Raw genomic sequence first — 13,726 nt, forward strand, 5'->3', positions numbered from 1 at the left:
CGACGTGGCGTCGTCCTCGAGGCTCGTGCAGCCGAAGAGGGAGTCCGTTGTTCCATCTGCCTCACGTCGTTTTCCTTTTACTCCACCGCGCGGCTACCGTGTGGATCCCCTGGTTCGGGTGGTGGAGGAGGATGTTCTTACTGGAGAGGTGGATGTTGAGACGGGCTTGACTAGGACGGTGCGCAGGACAGTTAGGAGGGAGGTCGTGGACTTGGACACCGAGATGATCACGGTGGATTCCGACTCTGACTCCGACAGTGATGTGGACAGCTACTCGCCGAGCGACGAGGGGGAGAAGGAGGAGCTATGAGCGGTACTGGGAGGGTAGGTTAGGCAGCGTCATATTTTGTGTAGAGCTCTGATTCGTCTTACTTTTGGGACAGGGTAGGTTCTCGATACATGGATTTTTGTGTGGTTCTCTTGATGAGGAATCACAGAGAGTCTGTCGGAATATAGGGGTCTTTTGTTGAGGCCATTTTTGGAGCCGACTTTCTCTTGGATGACTGTACTTAAAACTTTCTTACTTACATTACTGGTTCTGTACATATTTGCCTACGGGCACACTACTTTGAGGTCACTGCGAGTGCGCATGACGTTGACGTGCAGCTGAGGCTGTACATGTATATATGTTTGTACATCGGTTAGTTTAGTTGATGGGTTTTGTCTTTATTTTCTATCGCTTTAATTAAAAAGGAATCGAAAAAAATATACCTGGTTTTCCGCGTAAAGTTTATTTTTAGTTACTTAAGTGACACCTGGAAATCGGGGTGTTACATTTCCCATGAATCCTTAGCCATAGTACAGGTGTTGATCAATCTGAACATGTTCTTGTCCACTCCATTGAAGATGGCATTCAGTGCATTTGAGTTTGCTAGAACTTCATCATCTTCTTCCTTGGTCCATTCTTCCTCTGACTTCAATTCAGTGGTTGAAGTTCCTTCTTTGTCACTCTTCACCGGGTGCTTCCAGCCTTTGACAATAGATTTCCAAGTATTTCTATCAATGGATCTAAGAAATGTAATCATGCGTGCTTTCCAGTAGTCATAGTTAGTACCATCCAAGATTGGTGGCCTATGAACAAATCCTCCTTCCTTGTTGTTGTCCATAATACCATAAGTTTTTCCCTAGATTTCACACAATAGTAGAACAAGGGTGCCTGCTCTGGTGCCAATTGAAATTCTGGCAACCGTAGGACATATGTTTTACCAGATGTCTAACACATCTTGTACAACATTACACACAATACAGCAAACAGTGCAGCAAGTTAAATGACAGAAAAACTAAAATCACACGAGAGATTGTTAACCCAGTTCAGTGCAATATCACCTACGTCTGGAGGATTTTCACCCAAGAAAGATAATCCACTATTATAGAGAAATTGTACACAAAATGTCTCACAAGAACTGCCCGAGTTCAACTACCACACAATCGCTGCCACAGTGATTGAACTCTCACAAGAGTTACAAAGACAGATCTCAAGATCACACATAACAACTCAGCTCTTAGCTTACAACAATGGCACAAAGCTACTAAGAGTACACCCAGTATGAACTCAATGAAAAACCTAATACAAAACACTCACTCGATACCTAGAAACTAGGTCTTGGATCTTCATAAGTAATAGTCTTCCAGGCCTTGTCTTCGTTGGGCTTGAAAGAGCACAGAGTCCACATACACGATATCAGAAAGTTGCTTCAGAAACAAACACTTAACAAAATCTGCACAAAATCTTACAAAAACCAAGATTTAAGGTGCAGCTGCAAACTTCCACAATTAACTCCAAATCAAACCCTTGTGAATCGGGTTTGACTACACTTAATATCTCCTTTGACGGCGCACAGAAGCTTCCAACAATAACCTAACTTGATCACCAAGTAATCAACACAAAACTTCACAAAAACTGCCAAGTAACAGAACATCTTCCAGGGACAAATGTCATAGCACGTTGGTACAACATCTTGTCCGACATCTTGGCACACACAAACATTAGCTAAAATGCAGACAATCATAACAAAGGAACAACAATATTAAATCTGACATGGAAGCCAATACATATAGAAATCATGAGAAACACATCATAGTTAAAGGCTACATCCAAATCCAAGAAAGAAACTTAGCAACACATATCCATGGATTGCTTACAAAGCTTACAAGAGAAAACTAAGGTGAAAGCGGCGACCCGTGACGTCCTAGAACCGTTCCCAGCTCATCGGATGATCAAGAATCCGTGCACCCAAGTGTCCTCTCTATTCTGGTCGAGCTCTCTCTCTCAAAATCTGAAGAAGTTGCAAAAAGCCCCATTTTCTCTGTTCAATTCGAGCTTTTAAATGAAGCAGATCAAGCATTTGGTGCTAAGCGCCACTTTAAAATAGTCTGGAACCGCCTTAAATGGCGCTAAGCGCCAAGCTTCCTTCAAAGGTGGGGTTTCCCCTGTTCAAATGGTGCTAAGCGCCACCCCTCTTTCTAGATCTTCAACTTTCACTTAATTGCTTGGATCTTCATCAATATTTCTCCTAAAATCAAAAAGTAAAGTTTAATTATGATTAAGATTATATTTAAGACAAAATACTAATTATAAAATCTAAATATTTACAACTTATGAAAATGAGGGATAGTTTGAGGAATAAATCACATGTTAAGAACAAATAAGTGACGATTCTAATATGGAAAATCACGTAAATTCGACACTTATCAGCAATGAAGCACACTAGAAGAAGCAAATAAGGCTTGCACTTTCTTATTTGTGTATTCAGTGTTATTATCACTTTGAAAAATCTTTAATGTGTTGTCAGATTGATTTTCCATAAAGGTCCTAAATTGAAGAAGCAAATCATAAAAATTTGACTTATGTCATAAAATAAATCACAACAAAAAAATGAGAGAAGTCACCCACAACAAAAAAATGTGAACCAGTAACCAAAGTAACTAGATATGAGCCCCATAAATCACAACGAATGAGATCAATAAAACAGAAACTCATTCAGTATTTACATGACAATTAAATCGCTTACTTTTAGCCATCTGACAAGCAATACAACTGACTGGCTTAGGAAAAATTGAAAAAATGAGAAAAGACATTGTCTACTAAAAAACTAATAACCTCAAAATTAATGTGACCCAACCGGCCAACCGTGATTTCCAAAGCTCAAAAGACCCAAGTTTTGACGTAGAGTGTGTAGAAAGAGAAACCTGAGGTCCACAATCCAACACATATAACCCTTGCTCACATCTTCCCTGTGTCATTATGGCTCTTGTCTTTTGTTTCTGAAAAAGAAATGAGGCATTGAACAAAACACCTATAGCATCACGATTTTTAGTGAGCTTTCTAACAGAGACAAGGGTTTTAGTAATATGAGGCACAACCAAAACATTCGTTATGGGAACAATATTATAAAAAGAATGAGAACTAACACCTTCATTAACATTATATATATTCATGTGAATTAGTCAGTTGAGACAAGGATAAACTGATATGAAGGTAGCACGCGTATCCAAATACCAACGTGATTGGCCAGACTCATCCAAAGAACACCAACAACAATAGATTGATCCAAGTTAGCAGACTCAGAATGCTTAGTCCACTAGAGAGGACGTTTGTCGGCATAATGGCCTTGGTCACGGCGAATTTGGCAGCGGGGAACATAAGAAGAACGACGACCAGAACCTTTGTGACACTGGGGCCGACGAGGACGGGGAGTGATCGTCGATGCTATGAGGAACGTAAAATGAGAGGCTCCTGACAAGGCTTCTAGGCGTAAGGACATATGAATGAATAATCCCGCATCCGAACAAGAGTTATTTCAAGACTGTATAGGTGTAAGACTATACAGTCAAGGATGACATAAAATATTTGATTGGTACTACTCATGACAACAAGATGCATCTTCTTTTCGGGAGCTCAACTTATAAAAACTTCAATGTTAAGTGTACTTACCTTGGAGGATGGATGACATACTGGGAATTTTTATCAGGAAGCACGTCAGTGAGGACAAAATGTACTGGAAACACTCATGTTGTTACTGTAAGGCCATTCGTTAGATCAAGATTTTACAACCTCCGCTGTGGTTGCAGTTATGCGGACCTCCATGAGAGCTACGGTGGAAATTTTACCTTGAGGGCCATTACGTGGCTGCAGATTTTCAGAAGACGAGTGTGACTTATTTTGGGCAAGAAAAGTTGTAGTTGAACAGAGGAAAAAGAACTTGATCATTAGATTTGGAGAGGACGTCACTGAACAGAGGCAAAGGAACTTGATCAAGCTGTCTTGTGGATAATTTCGCACATGAGGAGCCTAGGCCACGAAGGAACTAGTGAACCTTATTGTCATTGGCAACAAGAGAACCAATTGTTGTCAACTAATTACACATAGTACAAAGTTTCTTGCTATAATCAGTCACGAAGTCGGAACCACGACACATGAGTTGTAGCTCGTCACAGAAGCGAAGTTCACGTGCCTTATTACGTGAAGCATTGGCAAAGTGACGCCCTAGACATTTTTGGCAGTTTCAGAATTAAGAGTCTGAGAGAAGGCTTCCTTAGTTAAGGAATAAATGAGAAGGTTGAGAACATTGTGATTCTGAGTTTTCCATTGAGAAAATCAAGAATTTGGAATGAGGACACACCCGGACACATAACACCTGGAGAGGTAGCAGAAGAAAACTTTTGCTTCAAGAAGGGTGTTGGCGATGCAACAAACCCGTCAATCAGGTGGAACAGGTTTTGGGAGCAGAGAAAAGAGGCAACTTTCTTTTTCCAAAGGAGGAAATTGTTATAAGATTGACGAATTGTGTGATCATGTGAATGATGGTCGTAAACAAAATGGATTGTACTGGAGCCGTTTTGTTGTCGGCCATGAGGGAGACAGGAAAGAGAGGGACTACGCAGAGAGTTTAATGACTAGGGTTTGCAACCTTAATCTGATATCATGTAAGAGATTGCGATCTCACGACAACCGTAGGCGAGACTGAAAGATTTTATATATAACAATCAAATTATAATAAAAAGAGGAAAGTAAGGAATAATACCAAAATATTCCCTAGAAATTACAGTAGGATAGTCTCAAATAATATGAATAACTAACATATCCGTCATCACAAATATGTGTATATTTATTCATAATAAACACTCCATGTAGTTGAAAATTTGGACCATTAATTTACTCTCCGATCTGGCTTTGAAAATATTGATATGCACAATCATGATGGTGCTCAAATGCCAACTATATGGTGCTAGCTTGCCTCATTATAGCATTGATTTGATTAGAGAAAAGAGATGAAGATAAGGACTACTCGTCAATGCACTTAATGGAAGGAAAGCTTATTTTCTTTCCTATAGTTGCCAAAGTTGGTGAGTGATCGATTTTGATAAGGACCACCACCACCATGCCATGTGGAGCTACATATAGAACCGCACTCTACCGAAAGACGCCTACAAGGCTAGGCTACAACCCCTTCTATAATGTGCCATTACCCCTATACCTATTCTCATATTTCAGAAAATTAATTTAAGTTGCTATAGTGCTGGTTAACTTTTTCTCGAAGCTTCATCCACTTTAATTTCTTCCAACGTAATAACATCCCACAATACAACCTTTTTATCCAAAAGTATATATACATCAAATGGAACCTGGAACTCAGGGTGCAGGTAGGTATATCTCCCAGCTGAATATAAATCTCTCAAAGCAAAGCAAGAGAAAAAAGCAATATAATAACAAACATAAATAATTAATTAAAGTGGTCATAGAAAGGCATGTATAAAGGCATGTGAATATACATATACATTTTTTTTCGGTACATGAATATACATATACATAAATAGTATATACCAACACAATGAAAAAGGACATAGAATAGAAAATAGGAGACACAAACCAAAAAACCGCGAATCATCACGTCAGAGTATTATTGAGAAAACGAAAGAAAATGACACGGAATGCTTCATCATACGCTCATTTGTTATCCTAATTGAGACATAAATTAAATTTTATTTTTTGAACAGTGACACATAAAATTTATAAAAACCCGAAATATTTTTTTAAAATAACGAAATATATAAAAGTATGAGCGAATTAAACAACCACAACTTCATCGGAGAAAATATATTAAATTATCACAAAAGTTATGTAAAGAAAAAAGATGATTTATTTAATTTGGTACTCCTTTAATTTAAGGTTTCATACCTTTTTACCTTAGCTGGCTAGATATTTCATAATTATTATACGGAAGACTGAAATAAATTTTTATAATTTGTAATCTAGGCATAAATATTCTACAAAATAGACTAAAAATACCATACCCTTTTTTTGTGCCTTTTTTTACAAAGGCACCAGAGCAGTACCCAAAAAAAAATTATATACAGGGCGATATATGAACAATTAATATACTTATACGAAAGAGAGCATGAAAAGAAAAAAATTAAAATAGTACATAAGTGAAGGAAAAATGGGGTTATAAAAAACTTACCCCAAATATATACTTAATTTGATAATATTGATCTATTTAGGATAAGATTACCAATAAACCTTATCATACCTGAACAAATTACATAAATTTCCATAAAATATACTGTCGTTGTTAACCCACCTAAAATGAGAAAAAGGGTCAGTCAAAAAATTCCATTTAACTAATCAAGATATCACATTCTTTGTATAGTTATAAATTGCTTTTTGCTAAAATTTATTACCATCGTGGCTCAATTACATTGGCATGTTACAACGTGTAATTTTGCTGACATCTATTTCACATTTTTCTATAGCAAAGATGTAAAATTTAGAAATACACAAGTTACACGTAGAATTACAGTGGAAAATCAAAATACGTACGTATAAAATACAATTAAATAGAGAGAGAGAGAGAGAGAGAGAGAATAGTAAATCACTGAAGTGAAATCAGATCAAGAATATTCAAACGCTAACGGAGCAGCGCTGGACCACCTGATACTTAACGGCGTTATTTTCTCCGACAAAGACGCCGTTACCGCGCGACCCAAGTGAGATATACGCCGGACACCGCACATAGAGATGATAACGGCCGGAAACAAACGCACCAACCTTCCACCGGACCCTGCCGTCAACTTTAACGGTGATGAAAACATTGCCGTTAGCCTGGTCCTGCCCAAGCCCAACAAAATTAAACGGCGCGACGGGGACGCTGTTACCGGACACAAACGGCGACCAAACGTCGAACTCTTTGTGGCCCTGGTACGACGGCGGGATGGCGGTCCGGTAGGTCACCTGCTGGCTCCGGTAAGTGACGTAGGTGCTGAGGCGGTCGTAGTAGACTCCGATGTGTTCGTTGGGGTTGCGTGAGGTTAACGTGACTTGGAAGTTGGTGGTTAGGAAGTTCGGTACGGTGGCGTTGAAGGCGTAGACGGTTACGTCTTGGAGGATGAAGGTGGGTTTTGTTGGCCGTAAGATTGCCCATATGAGGAGGATTGTCACAAGGACGATGAAGAGGAAGACCACGATGCAGCAGAATACGCGGCGGAAGGCCCTCCTCTTCGCTCCCTTGTGATGATCGCACTCCTTCATCGACATGTTGTGGTGGTGTTGGTGGTGGTGGTTGTGAAGTTATTCAAGTCAAGTATGGAGAGTGAAGTGAAGTAAGAGTTTGGAGGAGAATTATTATGAGGAGGTTCCGTGTGGTTGATGCTAATTGGTGTGAATTTTGTTCACATGATGAACTGTTTTATTGAAGGGGATGGGATGATGATAAGATGGTGTTACAGGTTATGTGTGAATGAATTTGAATGGTGGAGGCTGCTTTGCTGGACTGATAGATAAAGACATATAGTATGTCGATGATCGGTGAAATTGGAAATTTACATTTTTAGTTACTAATTTGGTATTGGTATTTGGTATAACTGTTTGTGGAATTTGTGAACTGTGATTTTGGTCATTTCGTATGTCTTCTCCTACTTATGCAAAACAAAATGCATTATTGTCTTTTGAAAGCTTTAGTGCCTACTAAGAGTCCAACCTAAATGTTTGTTATTTGAGCATTCATTTTTCTCTCCAGTAATGATCTCTCTCTTCAGTTTCAAAAAAAATATATATATCTCTTCATATTTTCTTTTTGACTTAAATATGTTTTTAGTGCTTGTAAATTAGGGGGAATTGAAGCAAGTAGATTGGTGTAGTGGTTCAGCAGGGATTGTTCTCATAGCTATCGGAAGTGGAGAACCTTGGTCAAGACAAAAAAAAAATTAGGGGGAATTGGATTTAATCCAATTTTTTTAAACTTTTAATCCAGACATTAATAATGAAATATATGAATTTAATACCTGCCATTTATTTTGTAACGGTTTTTGTATATTATTTAATTGCCACAATATAAGCTAGTGGACGTTTAAACCGCTACAAAATACACTTCAGTGGCTAATTTCACCTATTTTAATTAATATCCAGGATTAAAAGCTATGTTTTCTAGGGATTAAATCTAATTAGCACCTATCTTACAAAGACAAAAAACTTATTTAACCCTTTTTTTTTAATATTATATATCGGCCTACACAGTTTGCGGCAATTTTTTACAAGGAAAAGTGAAAAGAATAAGAAAAATGCGATATTAATAGTTTGTCTCTAGAGGATAGTTCAAGTGGTAGGAGTTGAGGGACATATGAGTTGGGTAAAGGGTGGTCCAGTGATCGATTCCTGGTGGGTACAATTTATCTTTCGATGTACCAAAAAAAAATATTTAAAACCATTACAATTTGGGTACTGGAAAATCACACACGATAATTTGTGGCGATTGCAAACCCTCATTACCATGTTTCTCTTGCTTATTTTTTAAACATTGCAATTTGCAGCGGTAGAACCCCGCTAAAAAGCGGTTGGTCGGTCGTATGCTCAAAAAGATTATTTTTCTTCACCTTTTTTGCCAACACTGTTTTCCTCTTTTTTATCCTATTTTTGTTGAGAAAAGATGAAATGGGTTAAAAGTTAAGACCCATTTGTCCTCCATCCCAATAAGAGATATGCATAAAAAGAAATAGGCTTAATTGTATTTTTTATTTTCTGATCTATGACCCTTAGTGACAGATCCAGAAATTTGATCTTGTGAGAGAAATATATACATAAAAGAAAAATTAATATATACTATTAGAAGTTTTAAAGCTCATAATTATTCTCTACGAGTTTTCATATTTTGAAAACTTTGCATAATTCATTCTCAACACTATCAAATATATCTTTCTCTATATAAATAACTAAACAATCATTTAGCCATTCATCTCCCATAATACAACCCAACTCCAAAACCCAAGTTAATCAACACGACAAACAAGATTTCTCAAACACACTCCCAATATCCCACTGATAGCCACAAACTCGAACTGAACTGGGAAAAAGGAAATGGAGACAACAGCATATCAATGAAATCAGAAGAAACAAGAATCAATCCAGTTATTCATCAAACATAAACCGAAGTAAAAGCTCAATACATCTGACTCTGCTTGCTGGATGGGTGAAAAAAAACAAAAATGTTGGGGTTCCTTCTTTCTCTATCTTTTATGTATGATGAAAGAAGGAAAATGGTTGGGGATTTGGGGTTATTTTGTGATCCATGGTATATATAACCATTGGACAAAAGAAATGTGAGTGAAAGAATAGTGTAATATCTGATGGACATTACTCAAGAAACACCAAATTAAAAGATACTCAATTTGTGTATAAAAGTTTTAATGTTAAGTGATGTGAGACATAAGTGAGGGTAATTTTTATTAAAGGAATCATAAAAAATCACATACTTTTACTACTCAAATTTAGTGAGGGCAATTTTTATCAAACGAGTCATAAAAAACCACATCTTTTACTACTCAAAGTTTTTCTAATGTATTTTTCCAAATTCAAGTGAGGGACTTGCTCTCATGGCCCTCTACTTGTATTTGTCCCTGATGACCCTTGTATGATTTAACTTCCAATTTTCAAAACGAACAATTTTAGTCCCAAATTTTTTCATGTGACAATTGAGTCCCGCTGTCAGATTTCCGTCCAATTTTTTACGGAGTAGTCCAATATGGTACTCATTTATGATGTAGATTATGCCACTGGACCACTAGGGTGCTAAGTCAATTTTTGTTAACAAAATTTAATATAATTTAATTAGATTGAATGAATTAATTAACCTTTATCTCATACCCTCTCAAACTTTTTTTTGATTAAACAGGAAGGGGTAGACCCAAAGAAAGCTAGAGAAACAAAGCCTAAAAAGGCGCAACTATCATGCGCCAAGTGGTACCACCAGCTCTATCAAAGAGCATAGCATTTGTAACCTCTAGAGGGGGAGAAGAATGGAAGTGAACTCCAAGACTGTCAGCTTTTTTTTTTTTTGATAAGCCCAAGACTGTCAGCTTGACCATGAAGAGCTAGAGCGTCTTCCACCTTGTTAGTTTCTCTGTAGTCATGACATACACAACAATAATCCAACATAGACATAGATCTCTTGCAAGCAGAGATCAAGTGGTGTTGAGGATGGAAAGGCATATCCCGCCCATTCAAAAGTTCAACGACAACCTTAGAGTCACAAGAGAGAATGATCCGCTTTAGACCCCAATTTATTGTTGATTGGAGGCCATGAAGCGCACCCCAAAGCTCAACACAGATAATACTTCCCCTGCCAACATTTGGTGAAAAACCTAAAAGCCACTTACCCGTATGGTCTCTAGCCACACCACCTGCAGAAATCAAGCCGAAGTTTGTAACAATACTGCCATCAGTGTTAATTTTCGTGATGCCAGGAGGCGGGGGCAGCCATCTTAAGCCTTTGGAAATACGATGATGACTGGGAAATTGCAGGGAGCGAAGCTTTATCCAGGCATCATATTCAGCAGCAGCAAAATCTTGTAACTAAGAGGATAAGCGGGCAACAGGAATAGTTTTGTTTTGGAAAACTAGCATGTTCCTCCAGTGCCATAAGCGCCAACATATAACAGCAAAAAGAATCTCCCATGGGGCACTACCAGCAGTACGAGAGACGTGTGTTTGATGTTATTTTGGATCCAGTCATCAAGAGGAAGTCTGAAGAAGTTATAATGAAGAGATGTGGGGAGGATGCGGCTCCAAATATTGTGACTGAAGCTGCAATTGGCTAAAAGATCCATGGCCAAAAGCTTCAAATGGCTAACAGCTTCAAAATCCGAAAACCCAAATGCCCAAAACCTAGGAAATTGAAAAGCCATCTATCAACAGACCCCAAGTCCCCATCACAAAGTCATGTGAAGAAGAAGTCTTGCTCTTACAATTTTTGGGATGATTTTGATGATTAAAACTACACTATACAAAATAGAAAAAGAATTGAAGGCCTTAAGCTAGAAGAGTTGAAGAATATAAATATCTGAATTAGGTATTAATTTCATATATGTTGTGAAAATCTAAGTTTTTACTTGAAATTTGTGTTTCAACAGGTCACGGAGAACGATAGCAAATTATCACTCTCAGTAATAGTTTACCATGAACAGTAACGAGATACATGAAATTTCTATTGGAAAGTTAGAAAATTTAATTTGTGATTGTTTTTTGAAACCTAATTCATCACTTCCTCTTAAGTTGGCATAGTCTAGTGTTTTAAGCCACTGCACCACATAATTGACCAGAGGAAGTTTCAACAATTTTAGAGATCGCTAAGTCCATGGCGAGACAAGTGCTTTGTTCAATGAGATCATGGATGTTACCATGCCTTCGTGGGATAACGTGTTCGGTGAAAATGATGCGCATGGTTACTCCGACGAGAATTATTGTCGTGACATCATTTCTCTCACTCTACCATCATCATAGTCAAGCGCGCAAGACGCACACCTTGCGCACCACCGCACTGCCGCTGAGTTGAAGTTGTGCACCTACGAGTAGAAGATACATGGTAGCAAAGAAGTTTGGAAGAAGGAGATAGGTCGAATTGGTTTTGGTTCGTCATAAATTTCATGAAATTGGGCTTTCACTAATATCTATGATTCAAGGACTCCGTAAGTTTTCTTGTTTGAATTTAAGGTTAATTTGTTGGGTAGATTTGGTAAAAAGTTGCGAATTAGGAAAGATCAAGTTAAACCTAGATACTTGAGCAAATGCGACCAGAGAAAAGCAGCAAAAACCAGATTCTAATGTGACTTGAGTGAAGATGATGTCAGAACAACTAGTGGTGCATGGGGGAGTTCTGATGGTGAGAAGTTTCCAGGACCCACAGTGGTGTTTGGCAGGGATTTGGGAATAAGGTTTAGATTTAGAGATGGAGAAGATAGAAAGATAAGGTTTAGATGTAGTGCTCTTACGAGTTTGTTTCAAGATTGAGTTCTTTCAAGAGCGGTGGTGTTGTGGCGATGGTGGTGGGGTTGTGGTACTGTCTTCCTCCACCATCTGTCAATATCTTCTTCTATGTTCCTCCCACTCCTCCCTTCGTCGTACTCTTTGGCACTTCCTTTGTTCCTTTTTGAAAATACGGTTCTCGCACAGGACAGATGTCGAACGCGATGCTGGGACAACCGGTTCGACAACTGACTAACAGTAACAAAACCAGAAAAATAATAAAGTAGAACACAGAAGATTGGTAACCCAGTTCGGTGAAACTTCACCTACGTCTGGAGGGTTTGCATGCACCCAAAGAAAGGAAATCCACTATCTCAAGATTCAGGAATTACAGACACTCATGAACAACTCAGTTCATAGTTCACTTCCTAATCTACCCAGTGTATTTCTACTTAGAATCTCAACCTAAGTATGAGAGCCCCTCTCACTTTCTCTCAATCACTGCCACAGTGATTGGTGAACAACAATAACACAGAGTTTGTTTGACAGTCAAATACAACACTGAACTGAAACTTGCTTTATAGAATCAGGGAGCAAGAACAGTTCACAAATAACAAGAACAAAACACAACTTACAATCCTAAAACACTTGATCTTCAATCTTAGCTCAGGTGGCTCACGTTTTAGGTCTTTGTTCTATTTATACTTCAGCAGAGGCGGCACTAGGGTTTCTTGGGCTGAAGAACAACTCTGATCCAACTCATATCAGCACAGAATCTTCCAAGATATGATATGAGTGATTAACAACTTAAGAATAGAAACAAATCTCCAATCACTGATTTGTTCCAACAATAAACAACCCGCGTATATCTCCCTTTAATAAGTTACTTAAATCTCAAGTAATAACAAATCACATCCTCCAAACCAATAACAAAAGGGACCCACATTGTACGCCAGCAGGGGCGGATGTCCTGGCCTTCACCAAGGCAGATGTCACAACATCGGCTAGGACATCAGGTTGTTTTTAACAAAATTGATGACAACAAAGGAACAACAATCTCCCCCTTTGTCAAATTTTGTCTAAAAACAACTTCACAACCAGAGAGGGTAAATCACATAGAGTCAGCAGCGGAAAAAAAAAACTCCCCCTCAAATGATGCATCCATGTAGACTGCTTGAAGTATAAATACCATATGCATAGCAGCACACACACTAACTATCCAATAAGTGTAAACTAGAAAACCAGTAGCAACTTGAACAGTAGCAGCTTGAACATAAACCAGTTACTAGCCTTGTCTTGAAAGAGTCTTCAACTTATTACAGACCAAAGCTAACACTTGCAAATCACACATAGTCTTCACAGCAACAGAAACAACACAGATTCTTCACCAAACTACTCCCCCTTTTTAACACAAATTTGGCAAAGGTAGCACATCATAAACAAACCATCACTTCTAAGACCAGAATGACAACAATTCATGAACACTTTCAATAA

The 13,726-nt window shown here is 38.2% G+C and overlaps 1 protein-coding gene across 1 annotated transcript; it reads right to left on the reverse strand.

Annotated features, from left to right (window-relative positions):
• Positions 1-6,638: 6,638 nt before the first annotated feature.
• LOC130718523 (NDR1/HIN1-like protein 1) lies at positions 6,639-7,871 on the reverse strand. Its single transcript, XM_057569122.1, has one exon. The coding sequence runs from the start codon at positions 7,532-7,534 to the stop codon at positions 6,902-6,904; it is 633 nt and encodes a 210-aa protein (XP_057425105.1). The 5' UTR covers positions 7,535-7,871; the 3' UTR covers positions 6,639-6,901.
• Positions 7,872-13,726: the final 5,855 nt, after the last annotated feature.

This window comes from Lotus japonicus, chromosome 5 (genome assembly GCF_012489685.1).
Source record: "Lotus japonicus ecotype B-129 chromosome 5, LjGifu_v1.2".
Taxonomy (NCBI): domain Eukaryota; kingdom Viridiplantae; phylum Streptophyta; class Magnoliopsida; order Fabales; family Fabaceae; genus Lotus; species Lotus japonicus.